The sequence below is a fragment of the Lipotes vexillifer genome, unplaced genomic scaffold (genome assembly GCF_000442215.2).
Source record: "Lipotes vexillifer unplaced genomic scaffold, Lipotes_vexillifer_v1.1 scaffold238, whole genome shotgun sequence".
Lineage (NCBI taxonomy): Eukaryota > Metazoa > Chordata > Mammalia > Artiodactyla > Lipotidae > Lipotes > Lipotes vexillifer.
Genome location: NW_006785665.1, coordinates 1,090,412 through 1,105,413, shown reverse-complemented (window position 1 = coordinate 1,105,413; position 15,002 = coordinate 1,090,412). Strand labels below are relative to the sequence as shown.

Sequence of the window (15,002 nt, the reverse complement as noted above, 5' to 3'; positions counted from 1 at the left end):
GAATGTTTGACTTACAGTGTGATAATTAGTTATTTCAGGGGTAAAACGGTTTGACTAATCAGGCTGCTACGTGCTGGCTTGCCTCTGGGTCTGCCTTTAGTCCAGTTCAGCAGTGTACACAGGAACTATTTTTGTATACACAAGACCACATTTACTGTACCTCAAGTGTGCCTTAAGGAATTTGCAAGGATGTTTCTGACTCCAGGCAGTTTTCACTTTAAGTGCTGGCTACAGAATCTTAGACATGACCTGATGGCTGTCATGCCACAGTCAAGAGCAAGTCTAAGAGTACGTTTCACCACCAGAGAAGGGCTCTTCTTAGAATCCGGCCGGAGGTGGAGAATGTGAGCAATGTCACAGCCTCCATTCCCCTTTTGCTTCTTGAAAGAAGAGCAGTTTGTTTTGAATCAATGACCTTCCTGTTTCTTCGCTGAGATGTACATCTGAGGCCCAAGTTACACCATCTGCCTTTAAAGCAGCCGGCAGAACCTCGTCTCTAGCTCTCTTCTTCACGGGCGCCCCAGACCGTCTTTAGCCGGACTTCCTTATTGCCCAGGATTTCCCTTCGCCCCACTCTGTACTCTTCTCTAGCCTTGTCATTTAGGGTTTCCTGACTAGCTGCTTTGTAACATAATCTAGCTCATTCTTGGGGTGGAGGCTACTGCGTGGCCAGGGGGTGAATCCAAAGGAAATTTTAAAGGCATATGGTTCTTGAACTGGAAGGTCAGGGGCCCTGCTCTCTCTCCCGCTGGTCTGATCACCAACACATAGGCGGGAAGGTTGGGGGAGAGGGAGAGAGCTCTATAGTGGGAGCCTTACAGTCTAGTGGGGGGTAAAGTAGCTGGCATTGAACCTTAGCCCTGAACCCTGCCCACACTTCCCTCCCTGGGCAGCCAGCAGGCCCCAGCCAGCCACGGCTACCTGTCGCTCTCCAGCAGGTCCTCGGGAAAGCTTCCTGTTGAGAGTCGCTGCATCCCAGGCTCTGGGGCATCGTACTGCTGGTTGTTCTCAAAGTGCTGAATGATGTTCCTCACGTTGCCTGGTTTGACTGGAAGCAGAAGAAAGATAATGAAAGATACTCTGCTTTCTGTTCAGGGATGATTTCTCGGGGCCCTCGCTCCCCTCTAGCCCAGAAGACAGGGATGAGCAAGCACGGATGAGAACAGCATGGGGCTGAGGGTCAGGAGACATGATATGAGCCCTGGCTCTTCTACTGTGTGGCGTGGCACGGGCAGTCCCTCCACCTTTCTGGGGGCTACTCTTTCCTCAGATGCAAAATGAGAGGGTTTGAAAGTGCATTTGCTATGGATATTTCTTTTGGCTCTCACATTCTTTATTACAGTGGTTCTCATGCTTGAGAATCGTTACTAGTTTATTCCCAAGAGCCATATATGTGTTAAAAAAAAAAGTTAGCCAGGAAGACCAAAAACACATCAACCTTGGTAAAATTTGGCCAGGTTGCCAAATTTACCAAGCACTTCTCAAATTTATACTTTTAGAGTTCACTATTTCTGGTTTTCCTTGACTCTCCTGTCTGTTCTTTCTGCCCTCACCCCCACCTCTTCCTCTCCATCATTAAAGAATCAGACTCTCCATTACCCGTGAGGGGGGTCTTAGGAGGAACAGAGGAGAGATGTCACTCTCTGGCATTCAAATTCCAGATGCTTTTCAAAGCTAAGACAAAAGAGAGCTGTTCTTGTTCAAAGTAGAGAAGGCAGGTAAGACAGTAAAAAAGGCACAGGTGATGCCATGTGGAGACCCTGGAGAAGAGAGCTCAGGCCCAGGGGCTCAGTGGCTCCTATCTTCAAAGTCGATTAGCTCAGCTCCAGGTCCAGGATGTCAGAACAGGAGTTGGGCTAAAGATGCTGCTCTGCCCGGACCAACAGGAAGGATAATGGGATGGGGAAGGCAGGACAAACAGCCCCGGGCGCCAGGCCCTGGTCCTAACCACACTAACCAGAGATTCTGACATCGACACATACAAGCTTATAAATCTCCCTGTGTATCTAAACTTGAGATTCGTAAGAAAATTTCCAAGCCAGAGGAAACAGAAAAACATTTAGCTGGTTTCTTCAAAGCTCACAATTTCATATCCTTTAGGCAGGTAATGTTTTTCTAAAACTGCAAAATAGGTGGCTGTGTATATGTGTTAGGAGTAGGGACTGTTACCATCACTCCCATTTTGGACATTTGAGTCAGATCTGCCTGTCCCAGACTGAATGTGCATCTGGGCCTTGGGGCAACTGCAGCAGCCAGGGTCAGCTGTGCAGCCATAGCCCGGAGCATCCCTGGCTGGGTGATGACGTGAGAGCCAGGGAACGTCCTATAATAGAATGCCTACGGGCAGAGCCCATTGTTCCCTCTCCCATGGGCCACTTGGAAAAGGCCCAGTTCTTGGGATATAGTTACACCCTAGCTGTGACAAGGAACAGGTGTGGCCCCGAGATTTGGTATAACTGAATAACCCAGAGTAACAGGGGAAAAAGACACGTAGAAAGGAACGAATGCGTTTTTGAAAAGGGCAAAGTTTTCATCAGTAACCTTTGCTCTCCCTTCCTCCATTCTCTGAATAACAATGAAACTAAACAAAAGTGAATTATCTGTCACTAACAATCAGATACATTGACTAATAAACAGGGGCAATAGCAGATGATGCTAAACAGCAAGGTTCTCAATGCTGAGGCTTTCTAGCTTTGGTGGGTGTTTGGTCTTTAGATACGCATACAAACTTGTCTGATGTCCTGGGAACTTGAGAACATCAAATCAAACCATGAAATGACAATAGAAAGATATGACTCAAAGAGATGGTGAATACCCAGCATGCTTATCCTCTCTTGGGATCAGCAGCCCTACCCTGGGTGTTCCTGTTGCCTCTCAGGCTGACACAAAGCAAGCAGCTTGGGCAGGGCTGCTCGTCTCAGGCCTGCTGCTTGCCTCATGCCTGCCTCGGGCAGGGTGGATGGGAGGAAGTATGTGTTAAAAACTAAGCGCCTGGGTTTCAAGGCCATTCTTTTATTTTTTCCATTGTTTTATAGACTTTCCCCCCACTAATATTTCTTTACTTATATTGTTTAAAATAGCATAACAAGTCTAGGAATTTAAAAATAATTTTAAAAATTATCTTTAATTGTCACTTTATATATAAAGTGAATTCTAGTAACAGATTTCCTGATCGCCTCTCACTGCTATCTCTCCCCTTGATTTACTACAGAACCTAGAAAATATTAATCACTTTAATTGTATGCATATGGACCTCACTGACGGGAAATGAACCTGCCCAGTTCTAGGTTCTAAGTTCCTCTGGGTTAATGTCTGTTATATATGTACTTATTTTTGATACCTAGATCCTAGAAGATATTAGGCCTCTAACATACATATGTTACAGTCATTCTCTTTAACTGTTGCAGTGACGCTGTGCTGGCAAAGGTAAGAGTCAGGAGATGAAGGTGCTACAGTGAAGGACTTAAACAAAGGAGATGACAGAAATGAAAATACCCCAAGGCAAAACTGCTGAAGACCCATTAGGTACTAAAAACAACCCCATATAACACTCAGAACTGAGGATTTTATTATTATTTCAATTGAAAACAAAAATCTGAGGAACTTGTACAGGACATTTCAATATGCGAGGGTTTCCCTCATTTACATAGAGCCCTGGACTTTTGGAGCCACATCCACGGAGAGCTGACAGAATGAGAGAAAGGCCGCAGGCCGTGGACCAGTCTTGGAGGGCCTAGAAGCTGGCCTCTGCCAGCACTGCCAGGAGGAGCTGCACAGTGCCGGGGGGCAGTGCCCCGGCACCTCCTGCCCTGCCTTAGGTAGGCAGAGTCCTGCGCCCAGCGTGAGGGCAGGAGCCCCTGGGCAGGCGTTTGTGTCATGGGGAGCTTTAGCAGCATGGAGGAACATACAAGAGGAATGGAGTGAGGAAAGGGAGGGAGGAAAGAGAGCCAGGACAGGAGGCGATGAAGGAGAGGGGAAGAAGGGCAGACAGGACTTGGGAAATGGAAACTCAATGCTAATGCAAAGAAAAACCCGAAGAAAATGGTCCTTTTACCTTCCACAGGGGACAAGGGAATATGAAATGCTAAAAGAAAACAAACAAAAACAAAAGTAAACCATGAAAAGTCAAATTAATGTTTCAAGAGTCAAAATAAAAATTACATCAAGCTGGAGAATGAAAGGTAGTGGCAAAAATCAGGGCTGATCTAGTAGAGTCCCCTCCTCTCCCCTTCCCCCAAGGCAGCAGTTTCTGGAAAGGCAGGAGGCCCATGCCATGGCCCTTCCCAGATCCCCAAGACTAACACTGGGGCCTTAAGATAATGACTGGGAGGACCAGCAGCAATGTCCAGACAGATGACACACAATTGGGAAGAGATCGGTGGCAGGATCCATGGAGGTCTGGATTACTGATGGCATGAGGGGAGCCTCTGGGTCCCAAACCTGCTCCCTTTCCACCTAGTTCTGCTTAATTGAAACCCTCCATCAAGGGCCCATAGTTGCTCCCAACACACAGGCCCTCAGGAGGACAGACAAGTCTATGGATGAAGGTGAAGGAGGCACTGACTGTCAACAGGGCAATCTTGCCAAGGGGGAAATACTCCTCTGCAGGGCTGTTCAGTATCTACAACTGTCTCTGAGTTCCTAGACCCAGGGACTGGCTTGGCCTCCTTGGCTCTGAAGCAGTTCCCTGTACCACTGGGTGTGGCAAGGGGAGAATGCAATAGCACTGAGAGGAAGCTGCGACCTCAGAGTTTGTTTGGGCCTTTGGCTGCCAGAAACACAGGAAGGCCCTCTGCCAACATGCTGGCCTGTGAAGGGGCCGAGGTCCCTGTCCAAGGCTTTGGTCCCCAAATACTCACTGCTCTGGGAAGAGCTTTTGGGCTTCCCGATGTACTTGAGGATGGGGTTTCGCTTCTTGTCCTCCAAGGCATCCTTTTCTTTCTTGGAATTGCTGCTCTGCTGAGATAAGAGACACGAGGGTTTGGAGAAGGTCCCAGTACCCAGACTGGGCCACTGGTCACCGTGCTACTGTCTCTATGACTAGCCCTAAACAAGCAACAGGAAAGCAGACTCATGCTTGTATCTGATCTAGCACATCTGCTTCTGGTCTGGGACTGGAGGGAGGGAGAGGGCTGCTCTAGTTTGGGGATTCTCAATGACTCTCCCGGTCTGCCTCAGTGCAGGAACCATGCCAAGAGATGATTCTTTCTAGGGGAGCTCTGTCACCTTCTTGGTCTTCGGGAAGAAGGGTAGCCACTTGTCCTTGTCAGGAGCGGACTGGGCCTTTTCAGCCATGTTGGAAGGTCGTGCTTCTCGAAGACGGATGCCCGCATGGCTCATGTAGGTATTGAGGGCGAAGTCCATGGGGGCACTGTAAAAGAGGAATGGGGGCAGTGAATCGGAAAGCGCCAGAAGGTGGAAGGGCTGGGACTCTGCTTTACACAAGCTCCTCACCACCACCCAGTGGGGTGGCGAAGGGCCAGGGCATTCAGAGGGAGGCCCAGAATATTCAGATGGGACAGCAGGCAGAAGCCGGAGAAAAGTCTTGGCTGGCATGTCTCCCAGAAGAAATCGTATTCTTTTCCTATGCAGAACGCTCCCTAATGAGGGGACAGTGGTCAGTGGAAGGACGCATCAGTTCCCCAAAATATAAGCAACTAATAAGCCACGGGCGACAGTTGAGGCCCACAGCTAATGTCCTCAAGTGTATACACAGGGGTGGGGTGGCAAAGGGATGCGGAGAAACGCCAACCGGCCCCTGCAAGTCCAGGTAAGCTGCCTCTGCCACCACCCACCCCAAGTACGAGGAGAAAAAGAGATGGAAATGATCTGTCAAGTAGCTTCCAACTGCCACAGATGAAACTGTCCAGAGCTCTGTGTTTAAAACTGTATTTGCCTCTCAATTCGGTAGACAGATTATCCACTTTGTGGATTCAATGAAGCAAATGTTTCAGCCCTGGCTTTCGTCTTCTCTGCAACAGACTTCTAACCCCACCTTCTCTCCCTTATTGAGTGCATGTATGCTCAAGGAATGAACTCTCATTTTAACACTGGCTACAGAGAAACAAAGAGACATGTATACAGGCTTCAAGGAAAAAAAAATGTGCCAACAGAGGAAATGTGTTGTACCCTAGCTCCCCTCTGCAGGTGCTGCTAATACAGGCTGATTCTATCACTGCTCCTTCTTTCAGTGGTTTGCAAGAAGCGGGGAGGCAGACACAGGGCTAATGTGGGTGGAGAAGAGGAGGCCAGGAAGGGGAGTGCTGGCAGCTTGGTGTCTTCACACCGAGGAGCAGACCCACGTCCCAGGCAGTGATCCCCGAGTACCAGGGCCTGGGCCTCGTGACCTCCTTGTGGTTACACAGACATCTGGAAACTAAACTTGGACAGACGGTGATCCTCTGAAGCTAGGGACTCCCCTATGATTGGCAGAGATGCAATGCCCAGTAGCTCAACCCCACTCCTTCCCACCTTGATTCAACCACACAGACTCACTCACCTCCTGTCTTCCTCGTATTTGGACCTGGAACAAAAGAAAAGAACAGATGACTCAGACTGCAAAGGCAGAGGCTCGTCCGCCTGTGCAAGACTGGGAGGAGGGTAAGTTCTTTCCTAGAGGAAGGGAGCGGGTGAGGAAAGGGAGGAGGATGATAAAAGGTCAGACTCAGACTCCTGGTCTCAGCTCTGGAGCCAGCTTGGGGCTCAGGAGGTGAGGGTTCTCATTCCTCCGAGGGGCTCAGTTAGCACAGAGTGATGATGATGATGGTGTCCCTCCAGCTAAAAGGAAGGGGAATGAGGCAAATACAGCTTCTCGCTTGGTATCTGTTTCAGCCTCTGAAGCTACCATAGAGGAAGAGGCTCCTCTTTGTGTCCACCTAGAACTAAATTAGAAGGGTTGGGCTGACACTGAGGCAAGAGGAAAGAAGATGAGGGTGCAGAGATAATACCTTGAGACCTGATTCAGAGGAATCTATTTAAAAGAGGTTAATGGTAACAGCAACTAATACTGCGTGCTCACTACGGGCCAGGCACTATTCTAAGCTATTTACACGTATAACATTTACACGTATAATTTATTACTCAAAATAATAGGTCTCATATCTCCATTTAATGAGGCTAGCGCTTCCTTCTTTTAAATAGAAGGCTTTATAAGCAGGGTGCCTGTGCTGTCCATAATAACCCCACAGAACTCTGTGGTGTCTACGACCTCAGAATAGGCTCGGTCAGGTTTTGCCACCATCCCTGGCATGGTCGGGGTGACTAGTGCCATCTGACTGCTAGGGAAACTAAGGCCCAGAAAGATTCAGGGTTTGGCTGAGGGTCAGAGGGTTGTTTTCAAAGAATATACCCTCCCTGTGGGACCTCATCTGGTCTCATCTCCAACCCGGATCTCTTGTCAAATGCCAGAGTCATCTATGCAGTTGTCTACTCAAATCTCCAGTTTGATGTCTAAAGATCTCAGATTTTGACACGTCCGAGACTGAGCTCCCGGTTTTCTACCACAAAACTGTCCCTCACACAACTGTCCCTAACTCGACTGATGGCACCTTTGTCCTTTTAGTTGTTTAGGTAAGAACTGTGGAGTCTTCCTTGGTTTTCCTTTCTCTCACATCCTATACGTCAACTTTTAGGAAATCCGCCTGTTGGTTCTACTGTCAAAATATACTTGGAGCTGACCTCTCTTCACACCCTCCATCGCCAAATCTCTGGTCAGAGCCCTACTGCGTGGGTTCCCGTAACTGATCTATCTCCCTGTTTCGAACCCCTCCTTGTTCTCCCACCACCCTCCACCCACCCTCGAGTCTCTCACAGCTCCAGTGGCTCCTCATTCACTGAGAGGAAAAAACTGAAGACCTTAAAGCAGTCCACAGGCTCTGCGGGGCTGCTCTTCTTGTTATCTCTCTGATTCAGCACTGAGCTTCTCCACCTTCTCTGGCCACACTGGTCTCCTACTGTTCCTCAAATACGTCAAGCACATTCCGACTTTGCCCTGGCTGTTCCCTCTGCCTGGGATGCTCTTCCCCTAAGATATTTCCAAGGATGACTCCCTCACTTTCTTCAGTTGCCCAAATGTAACTTTCTGGATGAGGCTCTATTTGAAATTGCAACCCACTAGCTCAGGCGCTCCTGACTCCCCTCAGCCTGCTCTATTCCCCCGCTCCCCCCAGCCTTATTTTCTAACATAGTATATAATTTACTTATTTATTATATACTGCTTTCTCTTCCCACAATAACATAAGCCCCACAAGCACTGCTGTTTGTTTATTAATGCATCCAGGAGCCTAGAACACTGCTTAGCATCAGTGGGGACTCCACAGATATTTGCTGGTTTGAAATATCACTGTTAGTAGAGACTATCGAGATCACCTAGACCAATCTCTGTCGTTTTTTATTTTTTTAATTTTTATTTATTTATTTTTAACATCTTTATTGGGGTATAATTGCTTTACAATGGTGTGTTAGTTTCTGCTTTATAACAAAGTGAATCAGTTATACATATACATATGTTCCCATATCTTTTACCTCTTGCATCTCCCTCCCTCCCTAGACCAATCTCTGTCATTTTAGATGAGACCAAGGTAGATGAAATAGCTTGATCAAGGTCACACAACTACTCGGGACTTCCCTGGCAATCCAGTGGTTAGGACTCTGCGCTTCCACTGCAGGGGGCACAGGTTTGATCCCTGGTCAGGGAACTAAGATCCCACATGCCTCGCAGCGCAGCCAAAAAAAAAAAAATCGTCACACTACTATTGAGTGGAAAGAAGTACTGGGGTGAAAAATCTACCTCTAAGCCTGCAAGTGTCCCTACAAAGTCATCCCAGGCACCTGGGACACTTTTAGAAAATAAGACTGGAAAGATGCAACCACAGCAGCTGTGCTAGAAGTTCCTTAATAAGTTTAGTCAGGCTAGTCCTCTGATGTGATTAGTTAAAAATAGTTCAATTTCCCATGAACCACCTTCCTCCTGAAGGAACTTTATTCCCTGGAGAATCACAGCACGGTTCTTACACTCAGCATCAGATATGACCTTAGAGCAAAAAGGGAGAACCGTCAAGAAGAGGCTAGGGAGGGGAAGCAGAAAGTTCCCTGCATTCCTGGAGCCCGTGGTTTGTCATAATCACCAAATTACTGTCAGGAGCCCCAGGCTCTGCAACTCCCTTGAAATTCCTGCAGCCCCAGCCTGAGAAATGAAGCAAGAGGGCTGGACTCTCCCCATCTTTCAGGGGAAGACGGATCAGGCAAGCAGTGGAAGAGGGGGAGAGGTTGGGAAACAGACCCACAAAACACGTCAATCTGTGCAGCATGTTCAGGGGGTAGAAGTGGATCGGAGACTCACAAAATGTCTCCTAGGGCAGCCAGCTGCTTCTCTGCCACCTGGCGCTCGCGGAGAGGGTCCCCATCCAGGTCCAGCAGGTCGTTTTCACCATACAGGCTTCCCAGCCCCAGAGTGCGCTTTGTTCTGAGCCAGAGAGACACACAGAGAAAGAAACACATGTACATCATTGCTGGACAGAGAGTGAGGCACACATACACACATCACAAGAGATGCACACACACTGCAGGGGAAATAAAACGGGCGAGGAGGCAGGGGAGAGAGCAGGAGGGGGGGCGCCGGGCACCTGTAGTCATGGATCTGCTCCTGGATCTCTGGCATGGCTGCCTCCTGAGCCTCACAGAGAACAGCGCGCACGTCCTCACCGTTCCGCAGGCGCAGGTCTGCGGTGGGAGCCGAGGGGAGACAGATAGGGGAGGGATGTCAGGAGGAGGAGGTTATACCTGCTGGGCATCTTCAAGCCTCTTAGCTCCCTGGGGGCACCGCGAGGGGAAGCTGGCTTTCTGCCCTCCTGTTGACCAAGGGAAGTGGAGGCCTGGACCTACCAGGTCAGTCCTGAATTCAGGACTGGAATCCTGACATCCAAGTCCCAAGGCAAGGACAAAAACATTTTCAGGGTGTTCTACACTCCATTAAGTGGGGAAATATTAAAGTCCCTCTCTGGATGTGTCCACACGCTGCTGCCCTCTGACGTCATGTGCAAACCTCTGAGAAGCTCATTCTCCTTCCACTGACCCAGGGCCAGCTCGCAAGGCTGAAAAAGGCAAGGAAACCTAACTCCCCACCAGAAACTGGAAGGTGTCTCTCCTGTCCCTACATTCACCCTCTGCCTGTGCCCATAAGCTTTCCTATCATCTGGGCCTGTAAAGTGCCTCTTTTCCAAGGCAGCTTCAAACTATTACGTCTAGAAAGCTCCCATGATTAGCCTCTCAGACTAACATCTTCTGTCTACCACCTCCCTCAGCTCTTCTAGTTGTGGCTTGAGAGTGAGACGGGAGCAGAGCAACTGGCTCGTTCCCTGGCTCCTCACTCTGTGTGAGTTGAGGAACTCATGTAAACGAAACCAAAAGAACAAAAATACTCCAAAGATCCTGACTCTGCAGGTGGGGTGGAGTGAGGCACTGGTTTCTGTATTTTTAAAGAAGAATTCCCGAAGGGATCCTGATGCTCGACCAGGCTTAGGAATCCAATTTCCGGTTTGTACAGATGAGCCGACTGAGGCCCAGAGAGGTCACGTGGAAGGCTGGTAGGAACGACCCCGCTCCCCTAACCAAGTCTTGTCTCCTTGCGACAAGCTCCCAGGCAGGGTCTGTTCTGTCTGTGCTTGTCCATAAGCTACCGTGAGGAGTTCTGGAGGACCTGTCCCTATTTCTCCCTATCTGAAAACAGCTGCCCAAGGCAGGGACTATGTCCCCCCGACCCCCCGCCCCTTCCTGAGGGCCCAGCACAACAAAGTGGATACCAAGAGGAGTCTAACCGTCCTAGGAGCCAACTTACCAATTTCAGCCTGTAACATCTCTGGGATCTTCACTCTCAGAGGCTAAAAGACAGAAGGAGGGTGGGGGCAGAAGTGGTGAGGTCCACACACCCCAGGGGATGTGGGAGATACTGTGCAGAGGCAAGGAGGCCTCCAGAACCCTCTCTTCTTTCCCCCTTTCCCTACATTCCCCTCCCCTCCACTCACCTCTCTCCAGGATGAATTCTAGGCTCGGGATTTGAGAAATGGAATCTGAGGTGGCAAGGCAAGTTGGGACTCTACTCCGAGGGTGGCACCTGTACTCTTCCCACTCTTATTTCAAGGACATCAAGAGGCATGGAATGGAGAGGTTCCAAAAAGTGGACTGGTACCAATTTAGTAGCATGGGAGAAATCTTTATGAGGCGATTTGATGGGCTTCCCCTCTCCTTCACTCCCAAGGGAAAACTGGCCTTATGTTACCAAGTCTTCCAGTGAGCACAGTGCCTGGCTTTTGCTTTACGACTACCTGACAGGTGGACATTGCAGTGGTTCCATAATAGCCAACAGGGAACAACTGGCAGCTCTAAGCGCCTTACTCAAGACCCACTGAAGGGGGCAAAAATAAAAATCTTGAGGAAAAGCTGTTTATTCCCCAGTCTCATTAGTCCTAGTAGCTTACTGCCAGATGAATAAAGTCATTTTGGAATTAGTTTAGTTGATCAGGTTAGAAAGTCTAAGATGGGAACTGCCCTCTGCAGGCCGAGGTGCTGCCGCTGGCGGGATCCCTGACACATCCCTGGGAGCTATGTCCAGATGCACCGTGCTCATCCACCCCAGACACTCTGGGGTCCCCTCCCTCTGAACCCTGCCTTGGGGCAGTAAAAGCACATCAGGCTGAACTTCAGAAATCTGGGCTCGCCTCTTGGCTCACTGATTTCTATCATCTGATGTCTCTGGGCCTCTGTTTCTTCATCCCAGGGATGGGCAAGGCAAGGAGAGTTGAAGGGAACCAGGGCATTGATCCAGGGGAGAGTAATTAGGACTTGGTGCAAGTTTTTTTTCTGCAAACATTTCAGAGAGGGGCAATGTGCACTCTACCTTGCTACATGTGGGCAAAAGAGGTCCAGAGAGGAGATCAATCTTTAGAGTGGAGCTAGGAACAGAACTCAGGAATCCTCTTTAAGAACCTGTCTCCAGGGACTCCCCTGGTGGTCCAGTGGTAAAAAATCCACCTCCCAATGCAGGGGACGTGGGTTCGACCCCTGGTCGGGGAACTAAGATCCCACATGCCGTGGGGCAACTAATCCCGCGTGCCACAACTACCGAGCTCGCACGCCTCAACTAGAGAGAGAAAACCCACCCGCCACAACTAGAGAGAAGCCCACGCACAGCAACAAAGAGCCCTCATGCCGCAACAAAAGATCCCGCATGCCTCAATGAAGATCCCACGTGCCGCGACTAAGACCAGATGCAGCCATAAAAATAAAATAAATATTAAAAAAAAACCCCAAAACCAAAAAAACCTGTCTCCATTTGGCCTGAGTGTTTTGCTTAGTTTTTCCTCTGCCTCTGAATGGCCAAACAATATAATAAAATTGAAAATTGTAATCCAGTCTATGACTGCCTTACCGCATTTTTCTCTAGGAAAATATTCCAGATGTCTTTTCCTAAGCTTCGGGAATCCTTGGGGTTTGTTTGCTGATAAACTTCTGCACACAAGTAAAAAAGCTGGGAGAGAGAAAATGGATTAGAGCAGCGATTCTCAACCAGGAGTGCTTTTGCCCTCCAGGGGACAGCTAGTAATGTCTGGAGGCATTTTTGATTTATATCTGGAGAGGTGCTACTGGCATCTACTGGGTGGAGTCCAGTGATACAGCTAAAGATCCTGCCATGCACACGACAGCACCCCACAACAAAGAATTCCAAAGGTCAGTGGTGCTGAGGTTGAGAAACCCTGGCTTAGCACGTTTCAGAAACCTGTGGTAAGTCATCCCCACTCCTTGGCGTGCACACACATATTCCCCCAACGCAATCTCTCCTCAACCCTGTATCCCCTCCACACTTGACATTTTGTCTTGTACTTGTTTATCTGTTGTTTCAAAGGGCTCAGGTGTTATTTCTCTTTGTGCTGTGCCTTGTATTCATTCAGGAATGCTTCTGAGATACCAGCGCTTGGGAGGTACACGCAGGTGTTCACTGAACACCTGTTGAGCAAACAGGTGCTGACTCTGGCTTCTAACAGTGGTAGCCCCGAAAAGGAAGAGCCGCAGTGCATGCCACGGGCAAGAAGTTTATTCTGGAGAACATGACAGCAGCCTCTCTCCTTCATCCCCCTTCCTAAGCAGCTGAGCAGAACGACAGAAACTGGTAAGGCTGCTGGCTCTGGGCACTGTCGCAGAGCACCCCGACCTGCATCCCGTCACGATCTTCCTTGTCATCACCTTCAGACTGAAGACCTTTTACCACCTTGCCCCTCTGCCAAGCTTTCTTGTAGTAACACTGTATACTTGCAAAGGGCTGCTCTCTCAACTCCCCACTGTCAGTCTGTATCTAACTTCATTCCAAAAACCTAGAAAGACCATCTCCTCCAAGCAGACCCAGAACGACAGCTTTCTCGGCCCAGCTCTCTTGTTCTTCCCTGTGCTATCGATGCAGTTAGCAGTGAAGAATCCCTTCCACCTAGGTTGCACCTTCTTTTCTATTTTGTCTCTGTCCTCGAGATGCCTGACCATGCCCAAGGATCTGACTTATGACATCTAGAGAGCAGGGACAGAGGCCAAGCACAAGCAGGCACTCAATCGAGACAGATACTTGCGACTTACCAGTGGACTGGGGTCCGCCTGAGAGAAGATGTATCGTAGAAAAACCCCCAGGTGAGCCGGCCGTGACTTAAGTTTCTCAAAGTCCTGGAATATGATGTCGCTCTGGAAGGCAGAAGGACAGGCAGGGCTGGGGGGCAGAGAAGCACTGCCTGCCCCAGCTCAGCCCCCATGCTCCCTGCCTGCCAGGGCTGATAAGCGCGGCCCCTCCCGTACGCTCCCTCACAGCTGGTGCCAGTCCAAGCGCTTCTAGTCCAGAACAGCAGGTACGACAGAGAATGAGGAAAGGAGAAAATCAGGAAACTGTTACCTCGTTGTTGAAATAACCCGGGTCATAATCTTCCTCTGGGCCAATAATTAAAGGCTTTGGGCTTTGATCTACACCCTGGGGGAGAGAGTCGAGTTGCAGAGATGAGAGGTCAGAGGACAGGGATCCAGCCGCCTCAGTGGAGTTTGGTTAGTGACAGCATGGCACTGAAGGGGAAGGCCACACGGGGCTGGCAAACACCGGCATCTCACTACCACCCCCCAAATCTCAGAGAACAGAAAGAATGATTTCCACTTGCAAGAAGGCAACTGCTTCTGGGTGGGGCAGGGCAGACTCAGAGCAGCCTGGTCACAAGACGTATGAAGATGGGAAGTGAGAGAAAGTGCTCTCTTCCTGTTTGTGAAACATCTGAGGAGGGAGTGTCAGCCCACAAAACAAGAACCTAGAGCTTCTGCTGGACTGGTGGGCGGGGGCTCTGTTGTTCTCCTCAACAGACCGCCCCCCACCCCAAAAACACGCCCTCCAAACCTAGTGTCTTCCACAGCGCTGCTCTACGGTTACCGTGTGTCCTCCACCCCTGCTGGAGGAGAGCTCTGCGGTCCGTCTCTGCCTCCTTGAGCAAAAGGGAATGGAGCTTTGCCTGCTCCAACACCGTCTCCATCATCTTCCCTGCCTGCTCAAGAATCTATGGTAGATTCCCCATTTCCAGGCTAAAATCCAAGCTTCTCAGCTTGGCTTTCTCTCCTTCCCCCTTATGCCATCGATTAGGTCTGATGAGAGAGTTCACACTATATAAACGTTTTAGACGCTTCATTGGACAAGCCTTCTCCTAAAGGTTCCTTGAGCTTTCAAAGATTTCCTACCAACTATATTTTTCACTCAATTCACTCTACCTTATTTTCAGTGATTCCCCAGCAAGGGCTGTGCTCTGGAACCCACCCGGAGGAGGCACTTCTCATGCCTACTTTTTCTCAGGCCCAAGATACCCTCCTATTCCACCTTCTCAAGGGGCTTTTCCTGACGGTTCCTCCCTGACACACCTCACTCATTTTTGTTCTCCTGGGCATTTACAGACTCTATGCTCAGAATGACTGAGTACAGAGCTCGAGAGACCCAGGAC

General features: G+C 49.4%; 1 protein-coding gene across 2 annotated transcripts in view; it reads right to left on the bottom strand.

Moving 5' to 3' along the window:
• Positions 1–15,002, bottom strand: part of ARHGEF11 (Rho guanine nucleotide exchange factor 11) — a 114,120-nt gene that overhangs the window by 15,979 nt on the left and 83,139 nt on the right. For both annotated transcript variants that reach the window (XM_007457864.1, XM_007457865.1), the window contains 11 exons: positions 13,925–13,999; positions 13,618–13,719; positions 12,425–12,523; positions 10,835–10,877; positions 9,624–9,720; positions 9,341–9,463; positions 6,500–6,523; positions 5,227–5,371; positions 4,860–4,956; positions 4,055–4,084; positions 922–1,048 (listed from right to left, as the gene is read on the bottom strand). In XM_007457864.1, coding sequence (XP_007457926.1) covers positions 922–1,048; positions 4,055–4,084; positions 4,860–4,956; positions 5,227–5,371; positions 6,500–6,523; positions 9,341–9,463; positions 9,624–9,720; positions 10,835–10,877; positions 12,425–12,523; positions 13,618–13,719; positions 13,925–13,999 — 962 coding nt within the window. The remainder of the gene's footprint in view (positions 1–921; positions 1,049–4,054; positions 4,085–4,859; positions 4,957–5,226; positions 5,372–6,499; positions 6,524–9,340; positions 9,464–9,623; positions 9,721–10,834; positions 10,878–12,424; positions 12,524–13,617; positions 13,720–13,924; positions 14,000–15,002) is intronic.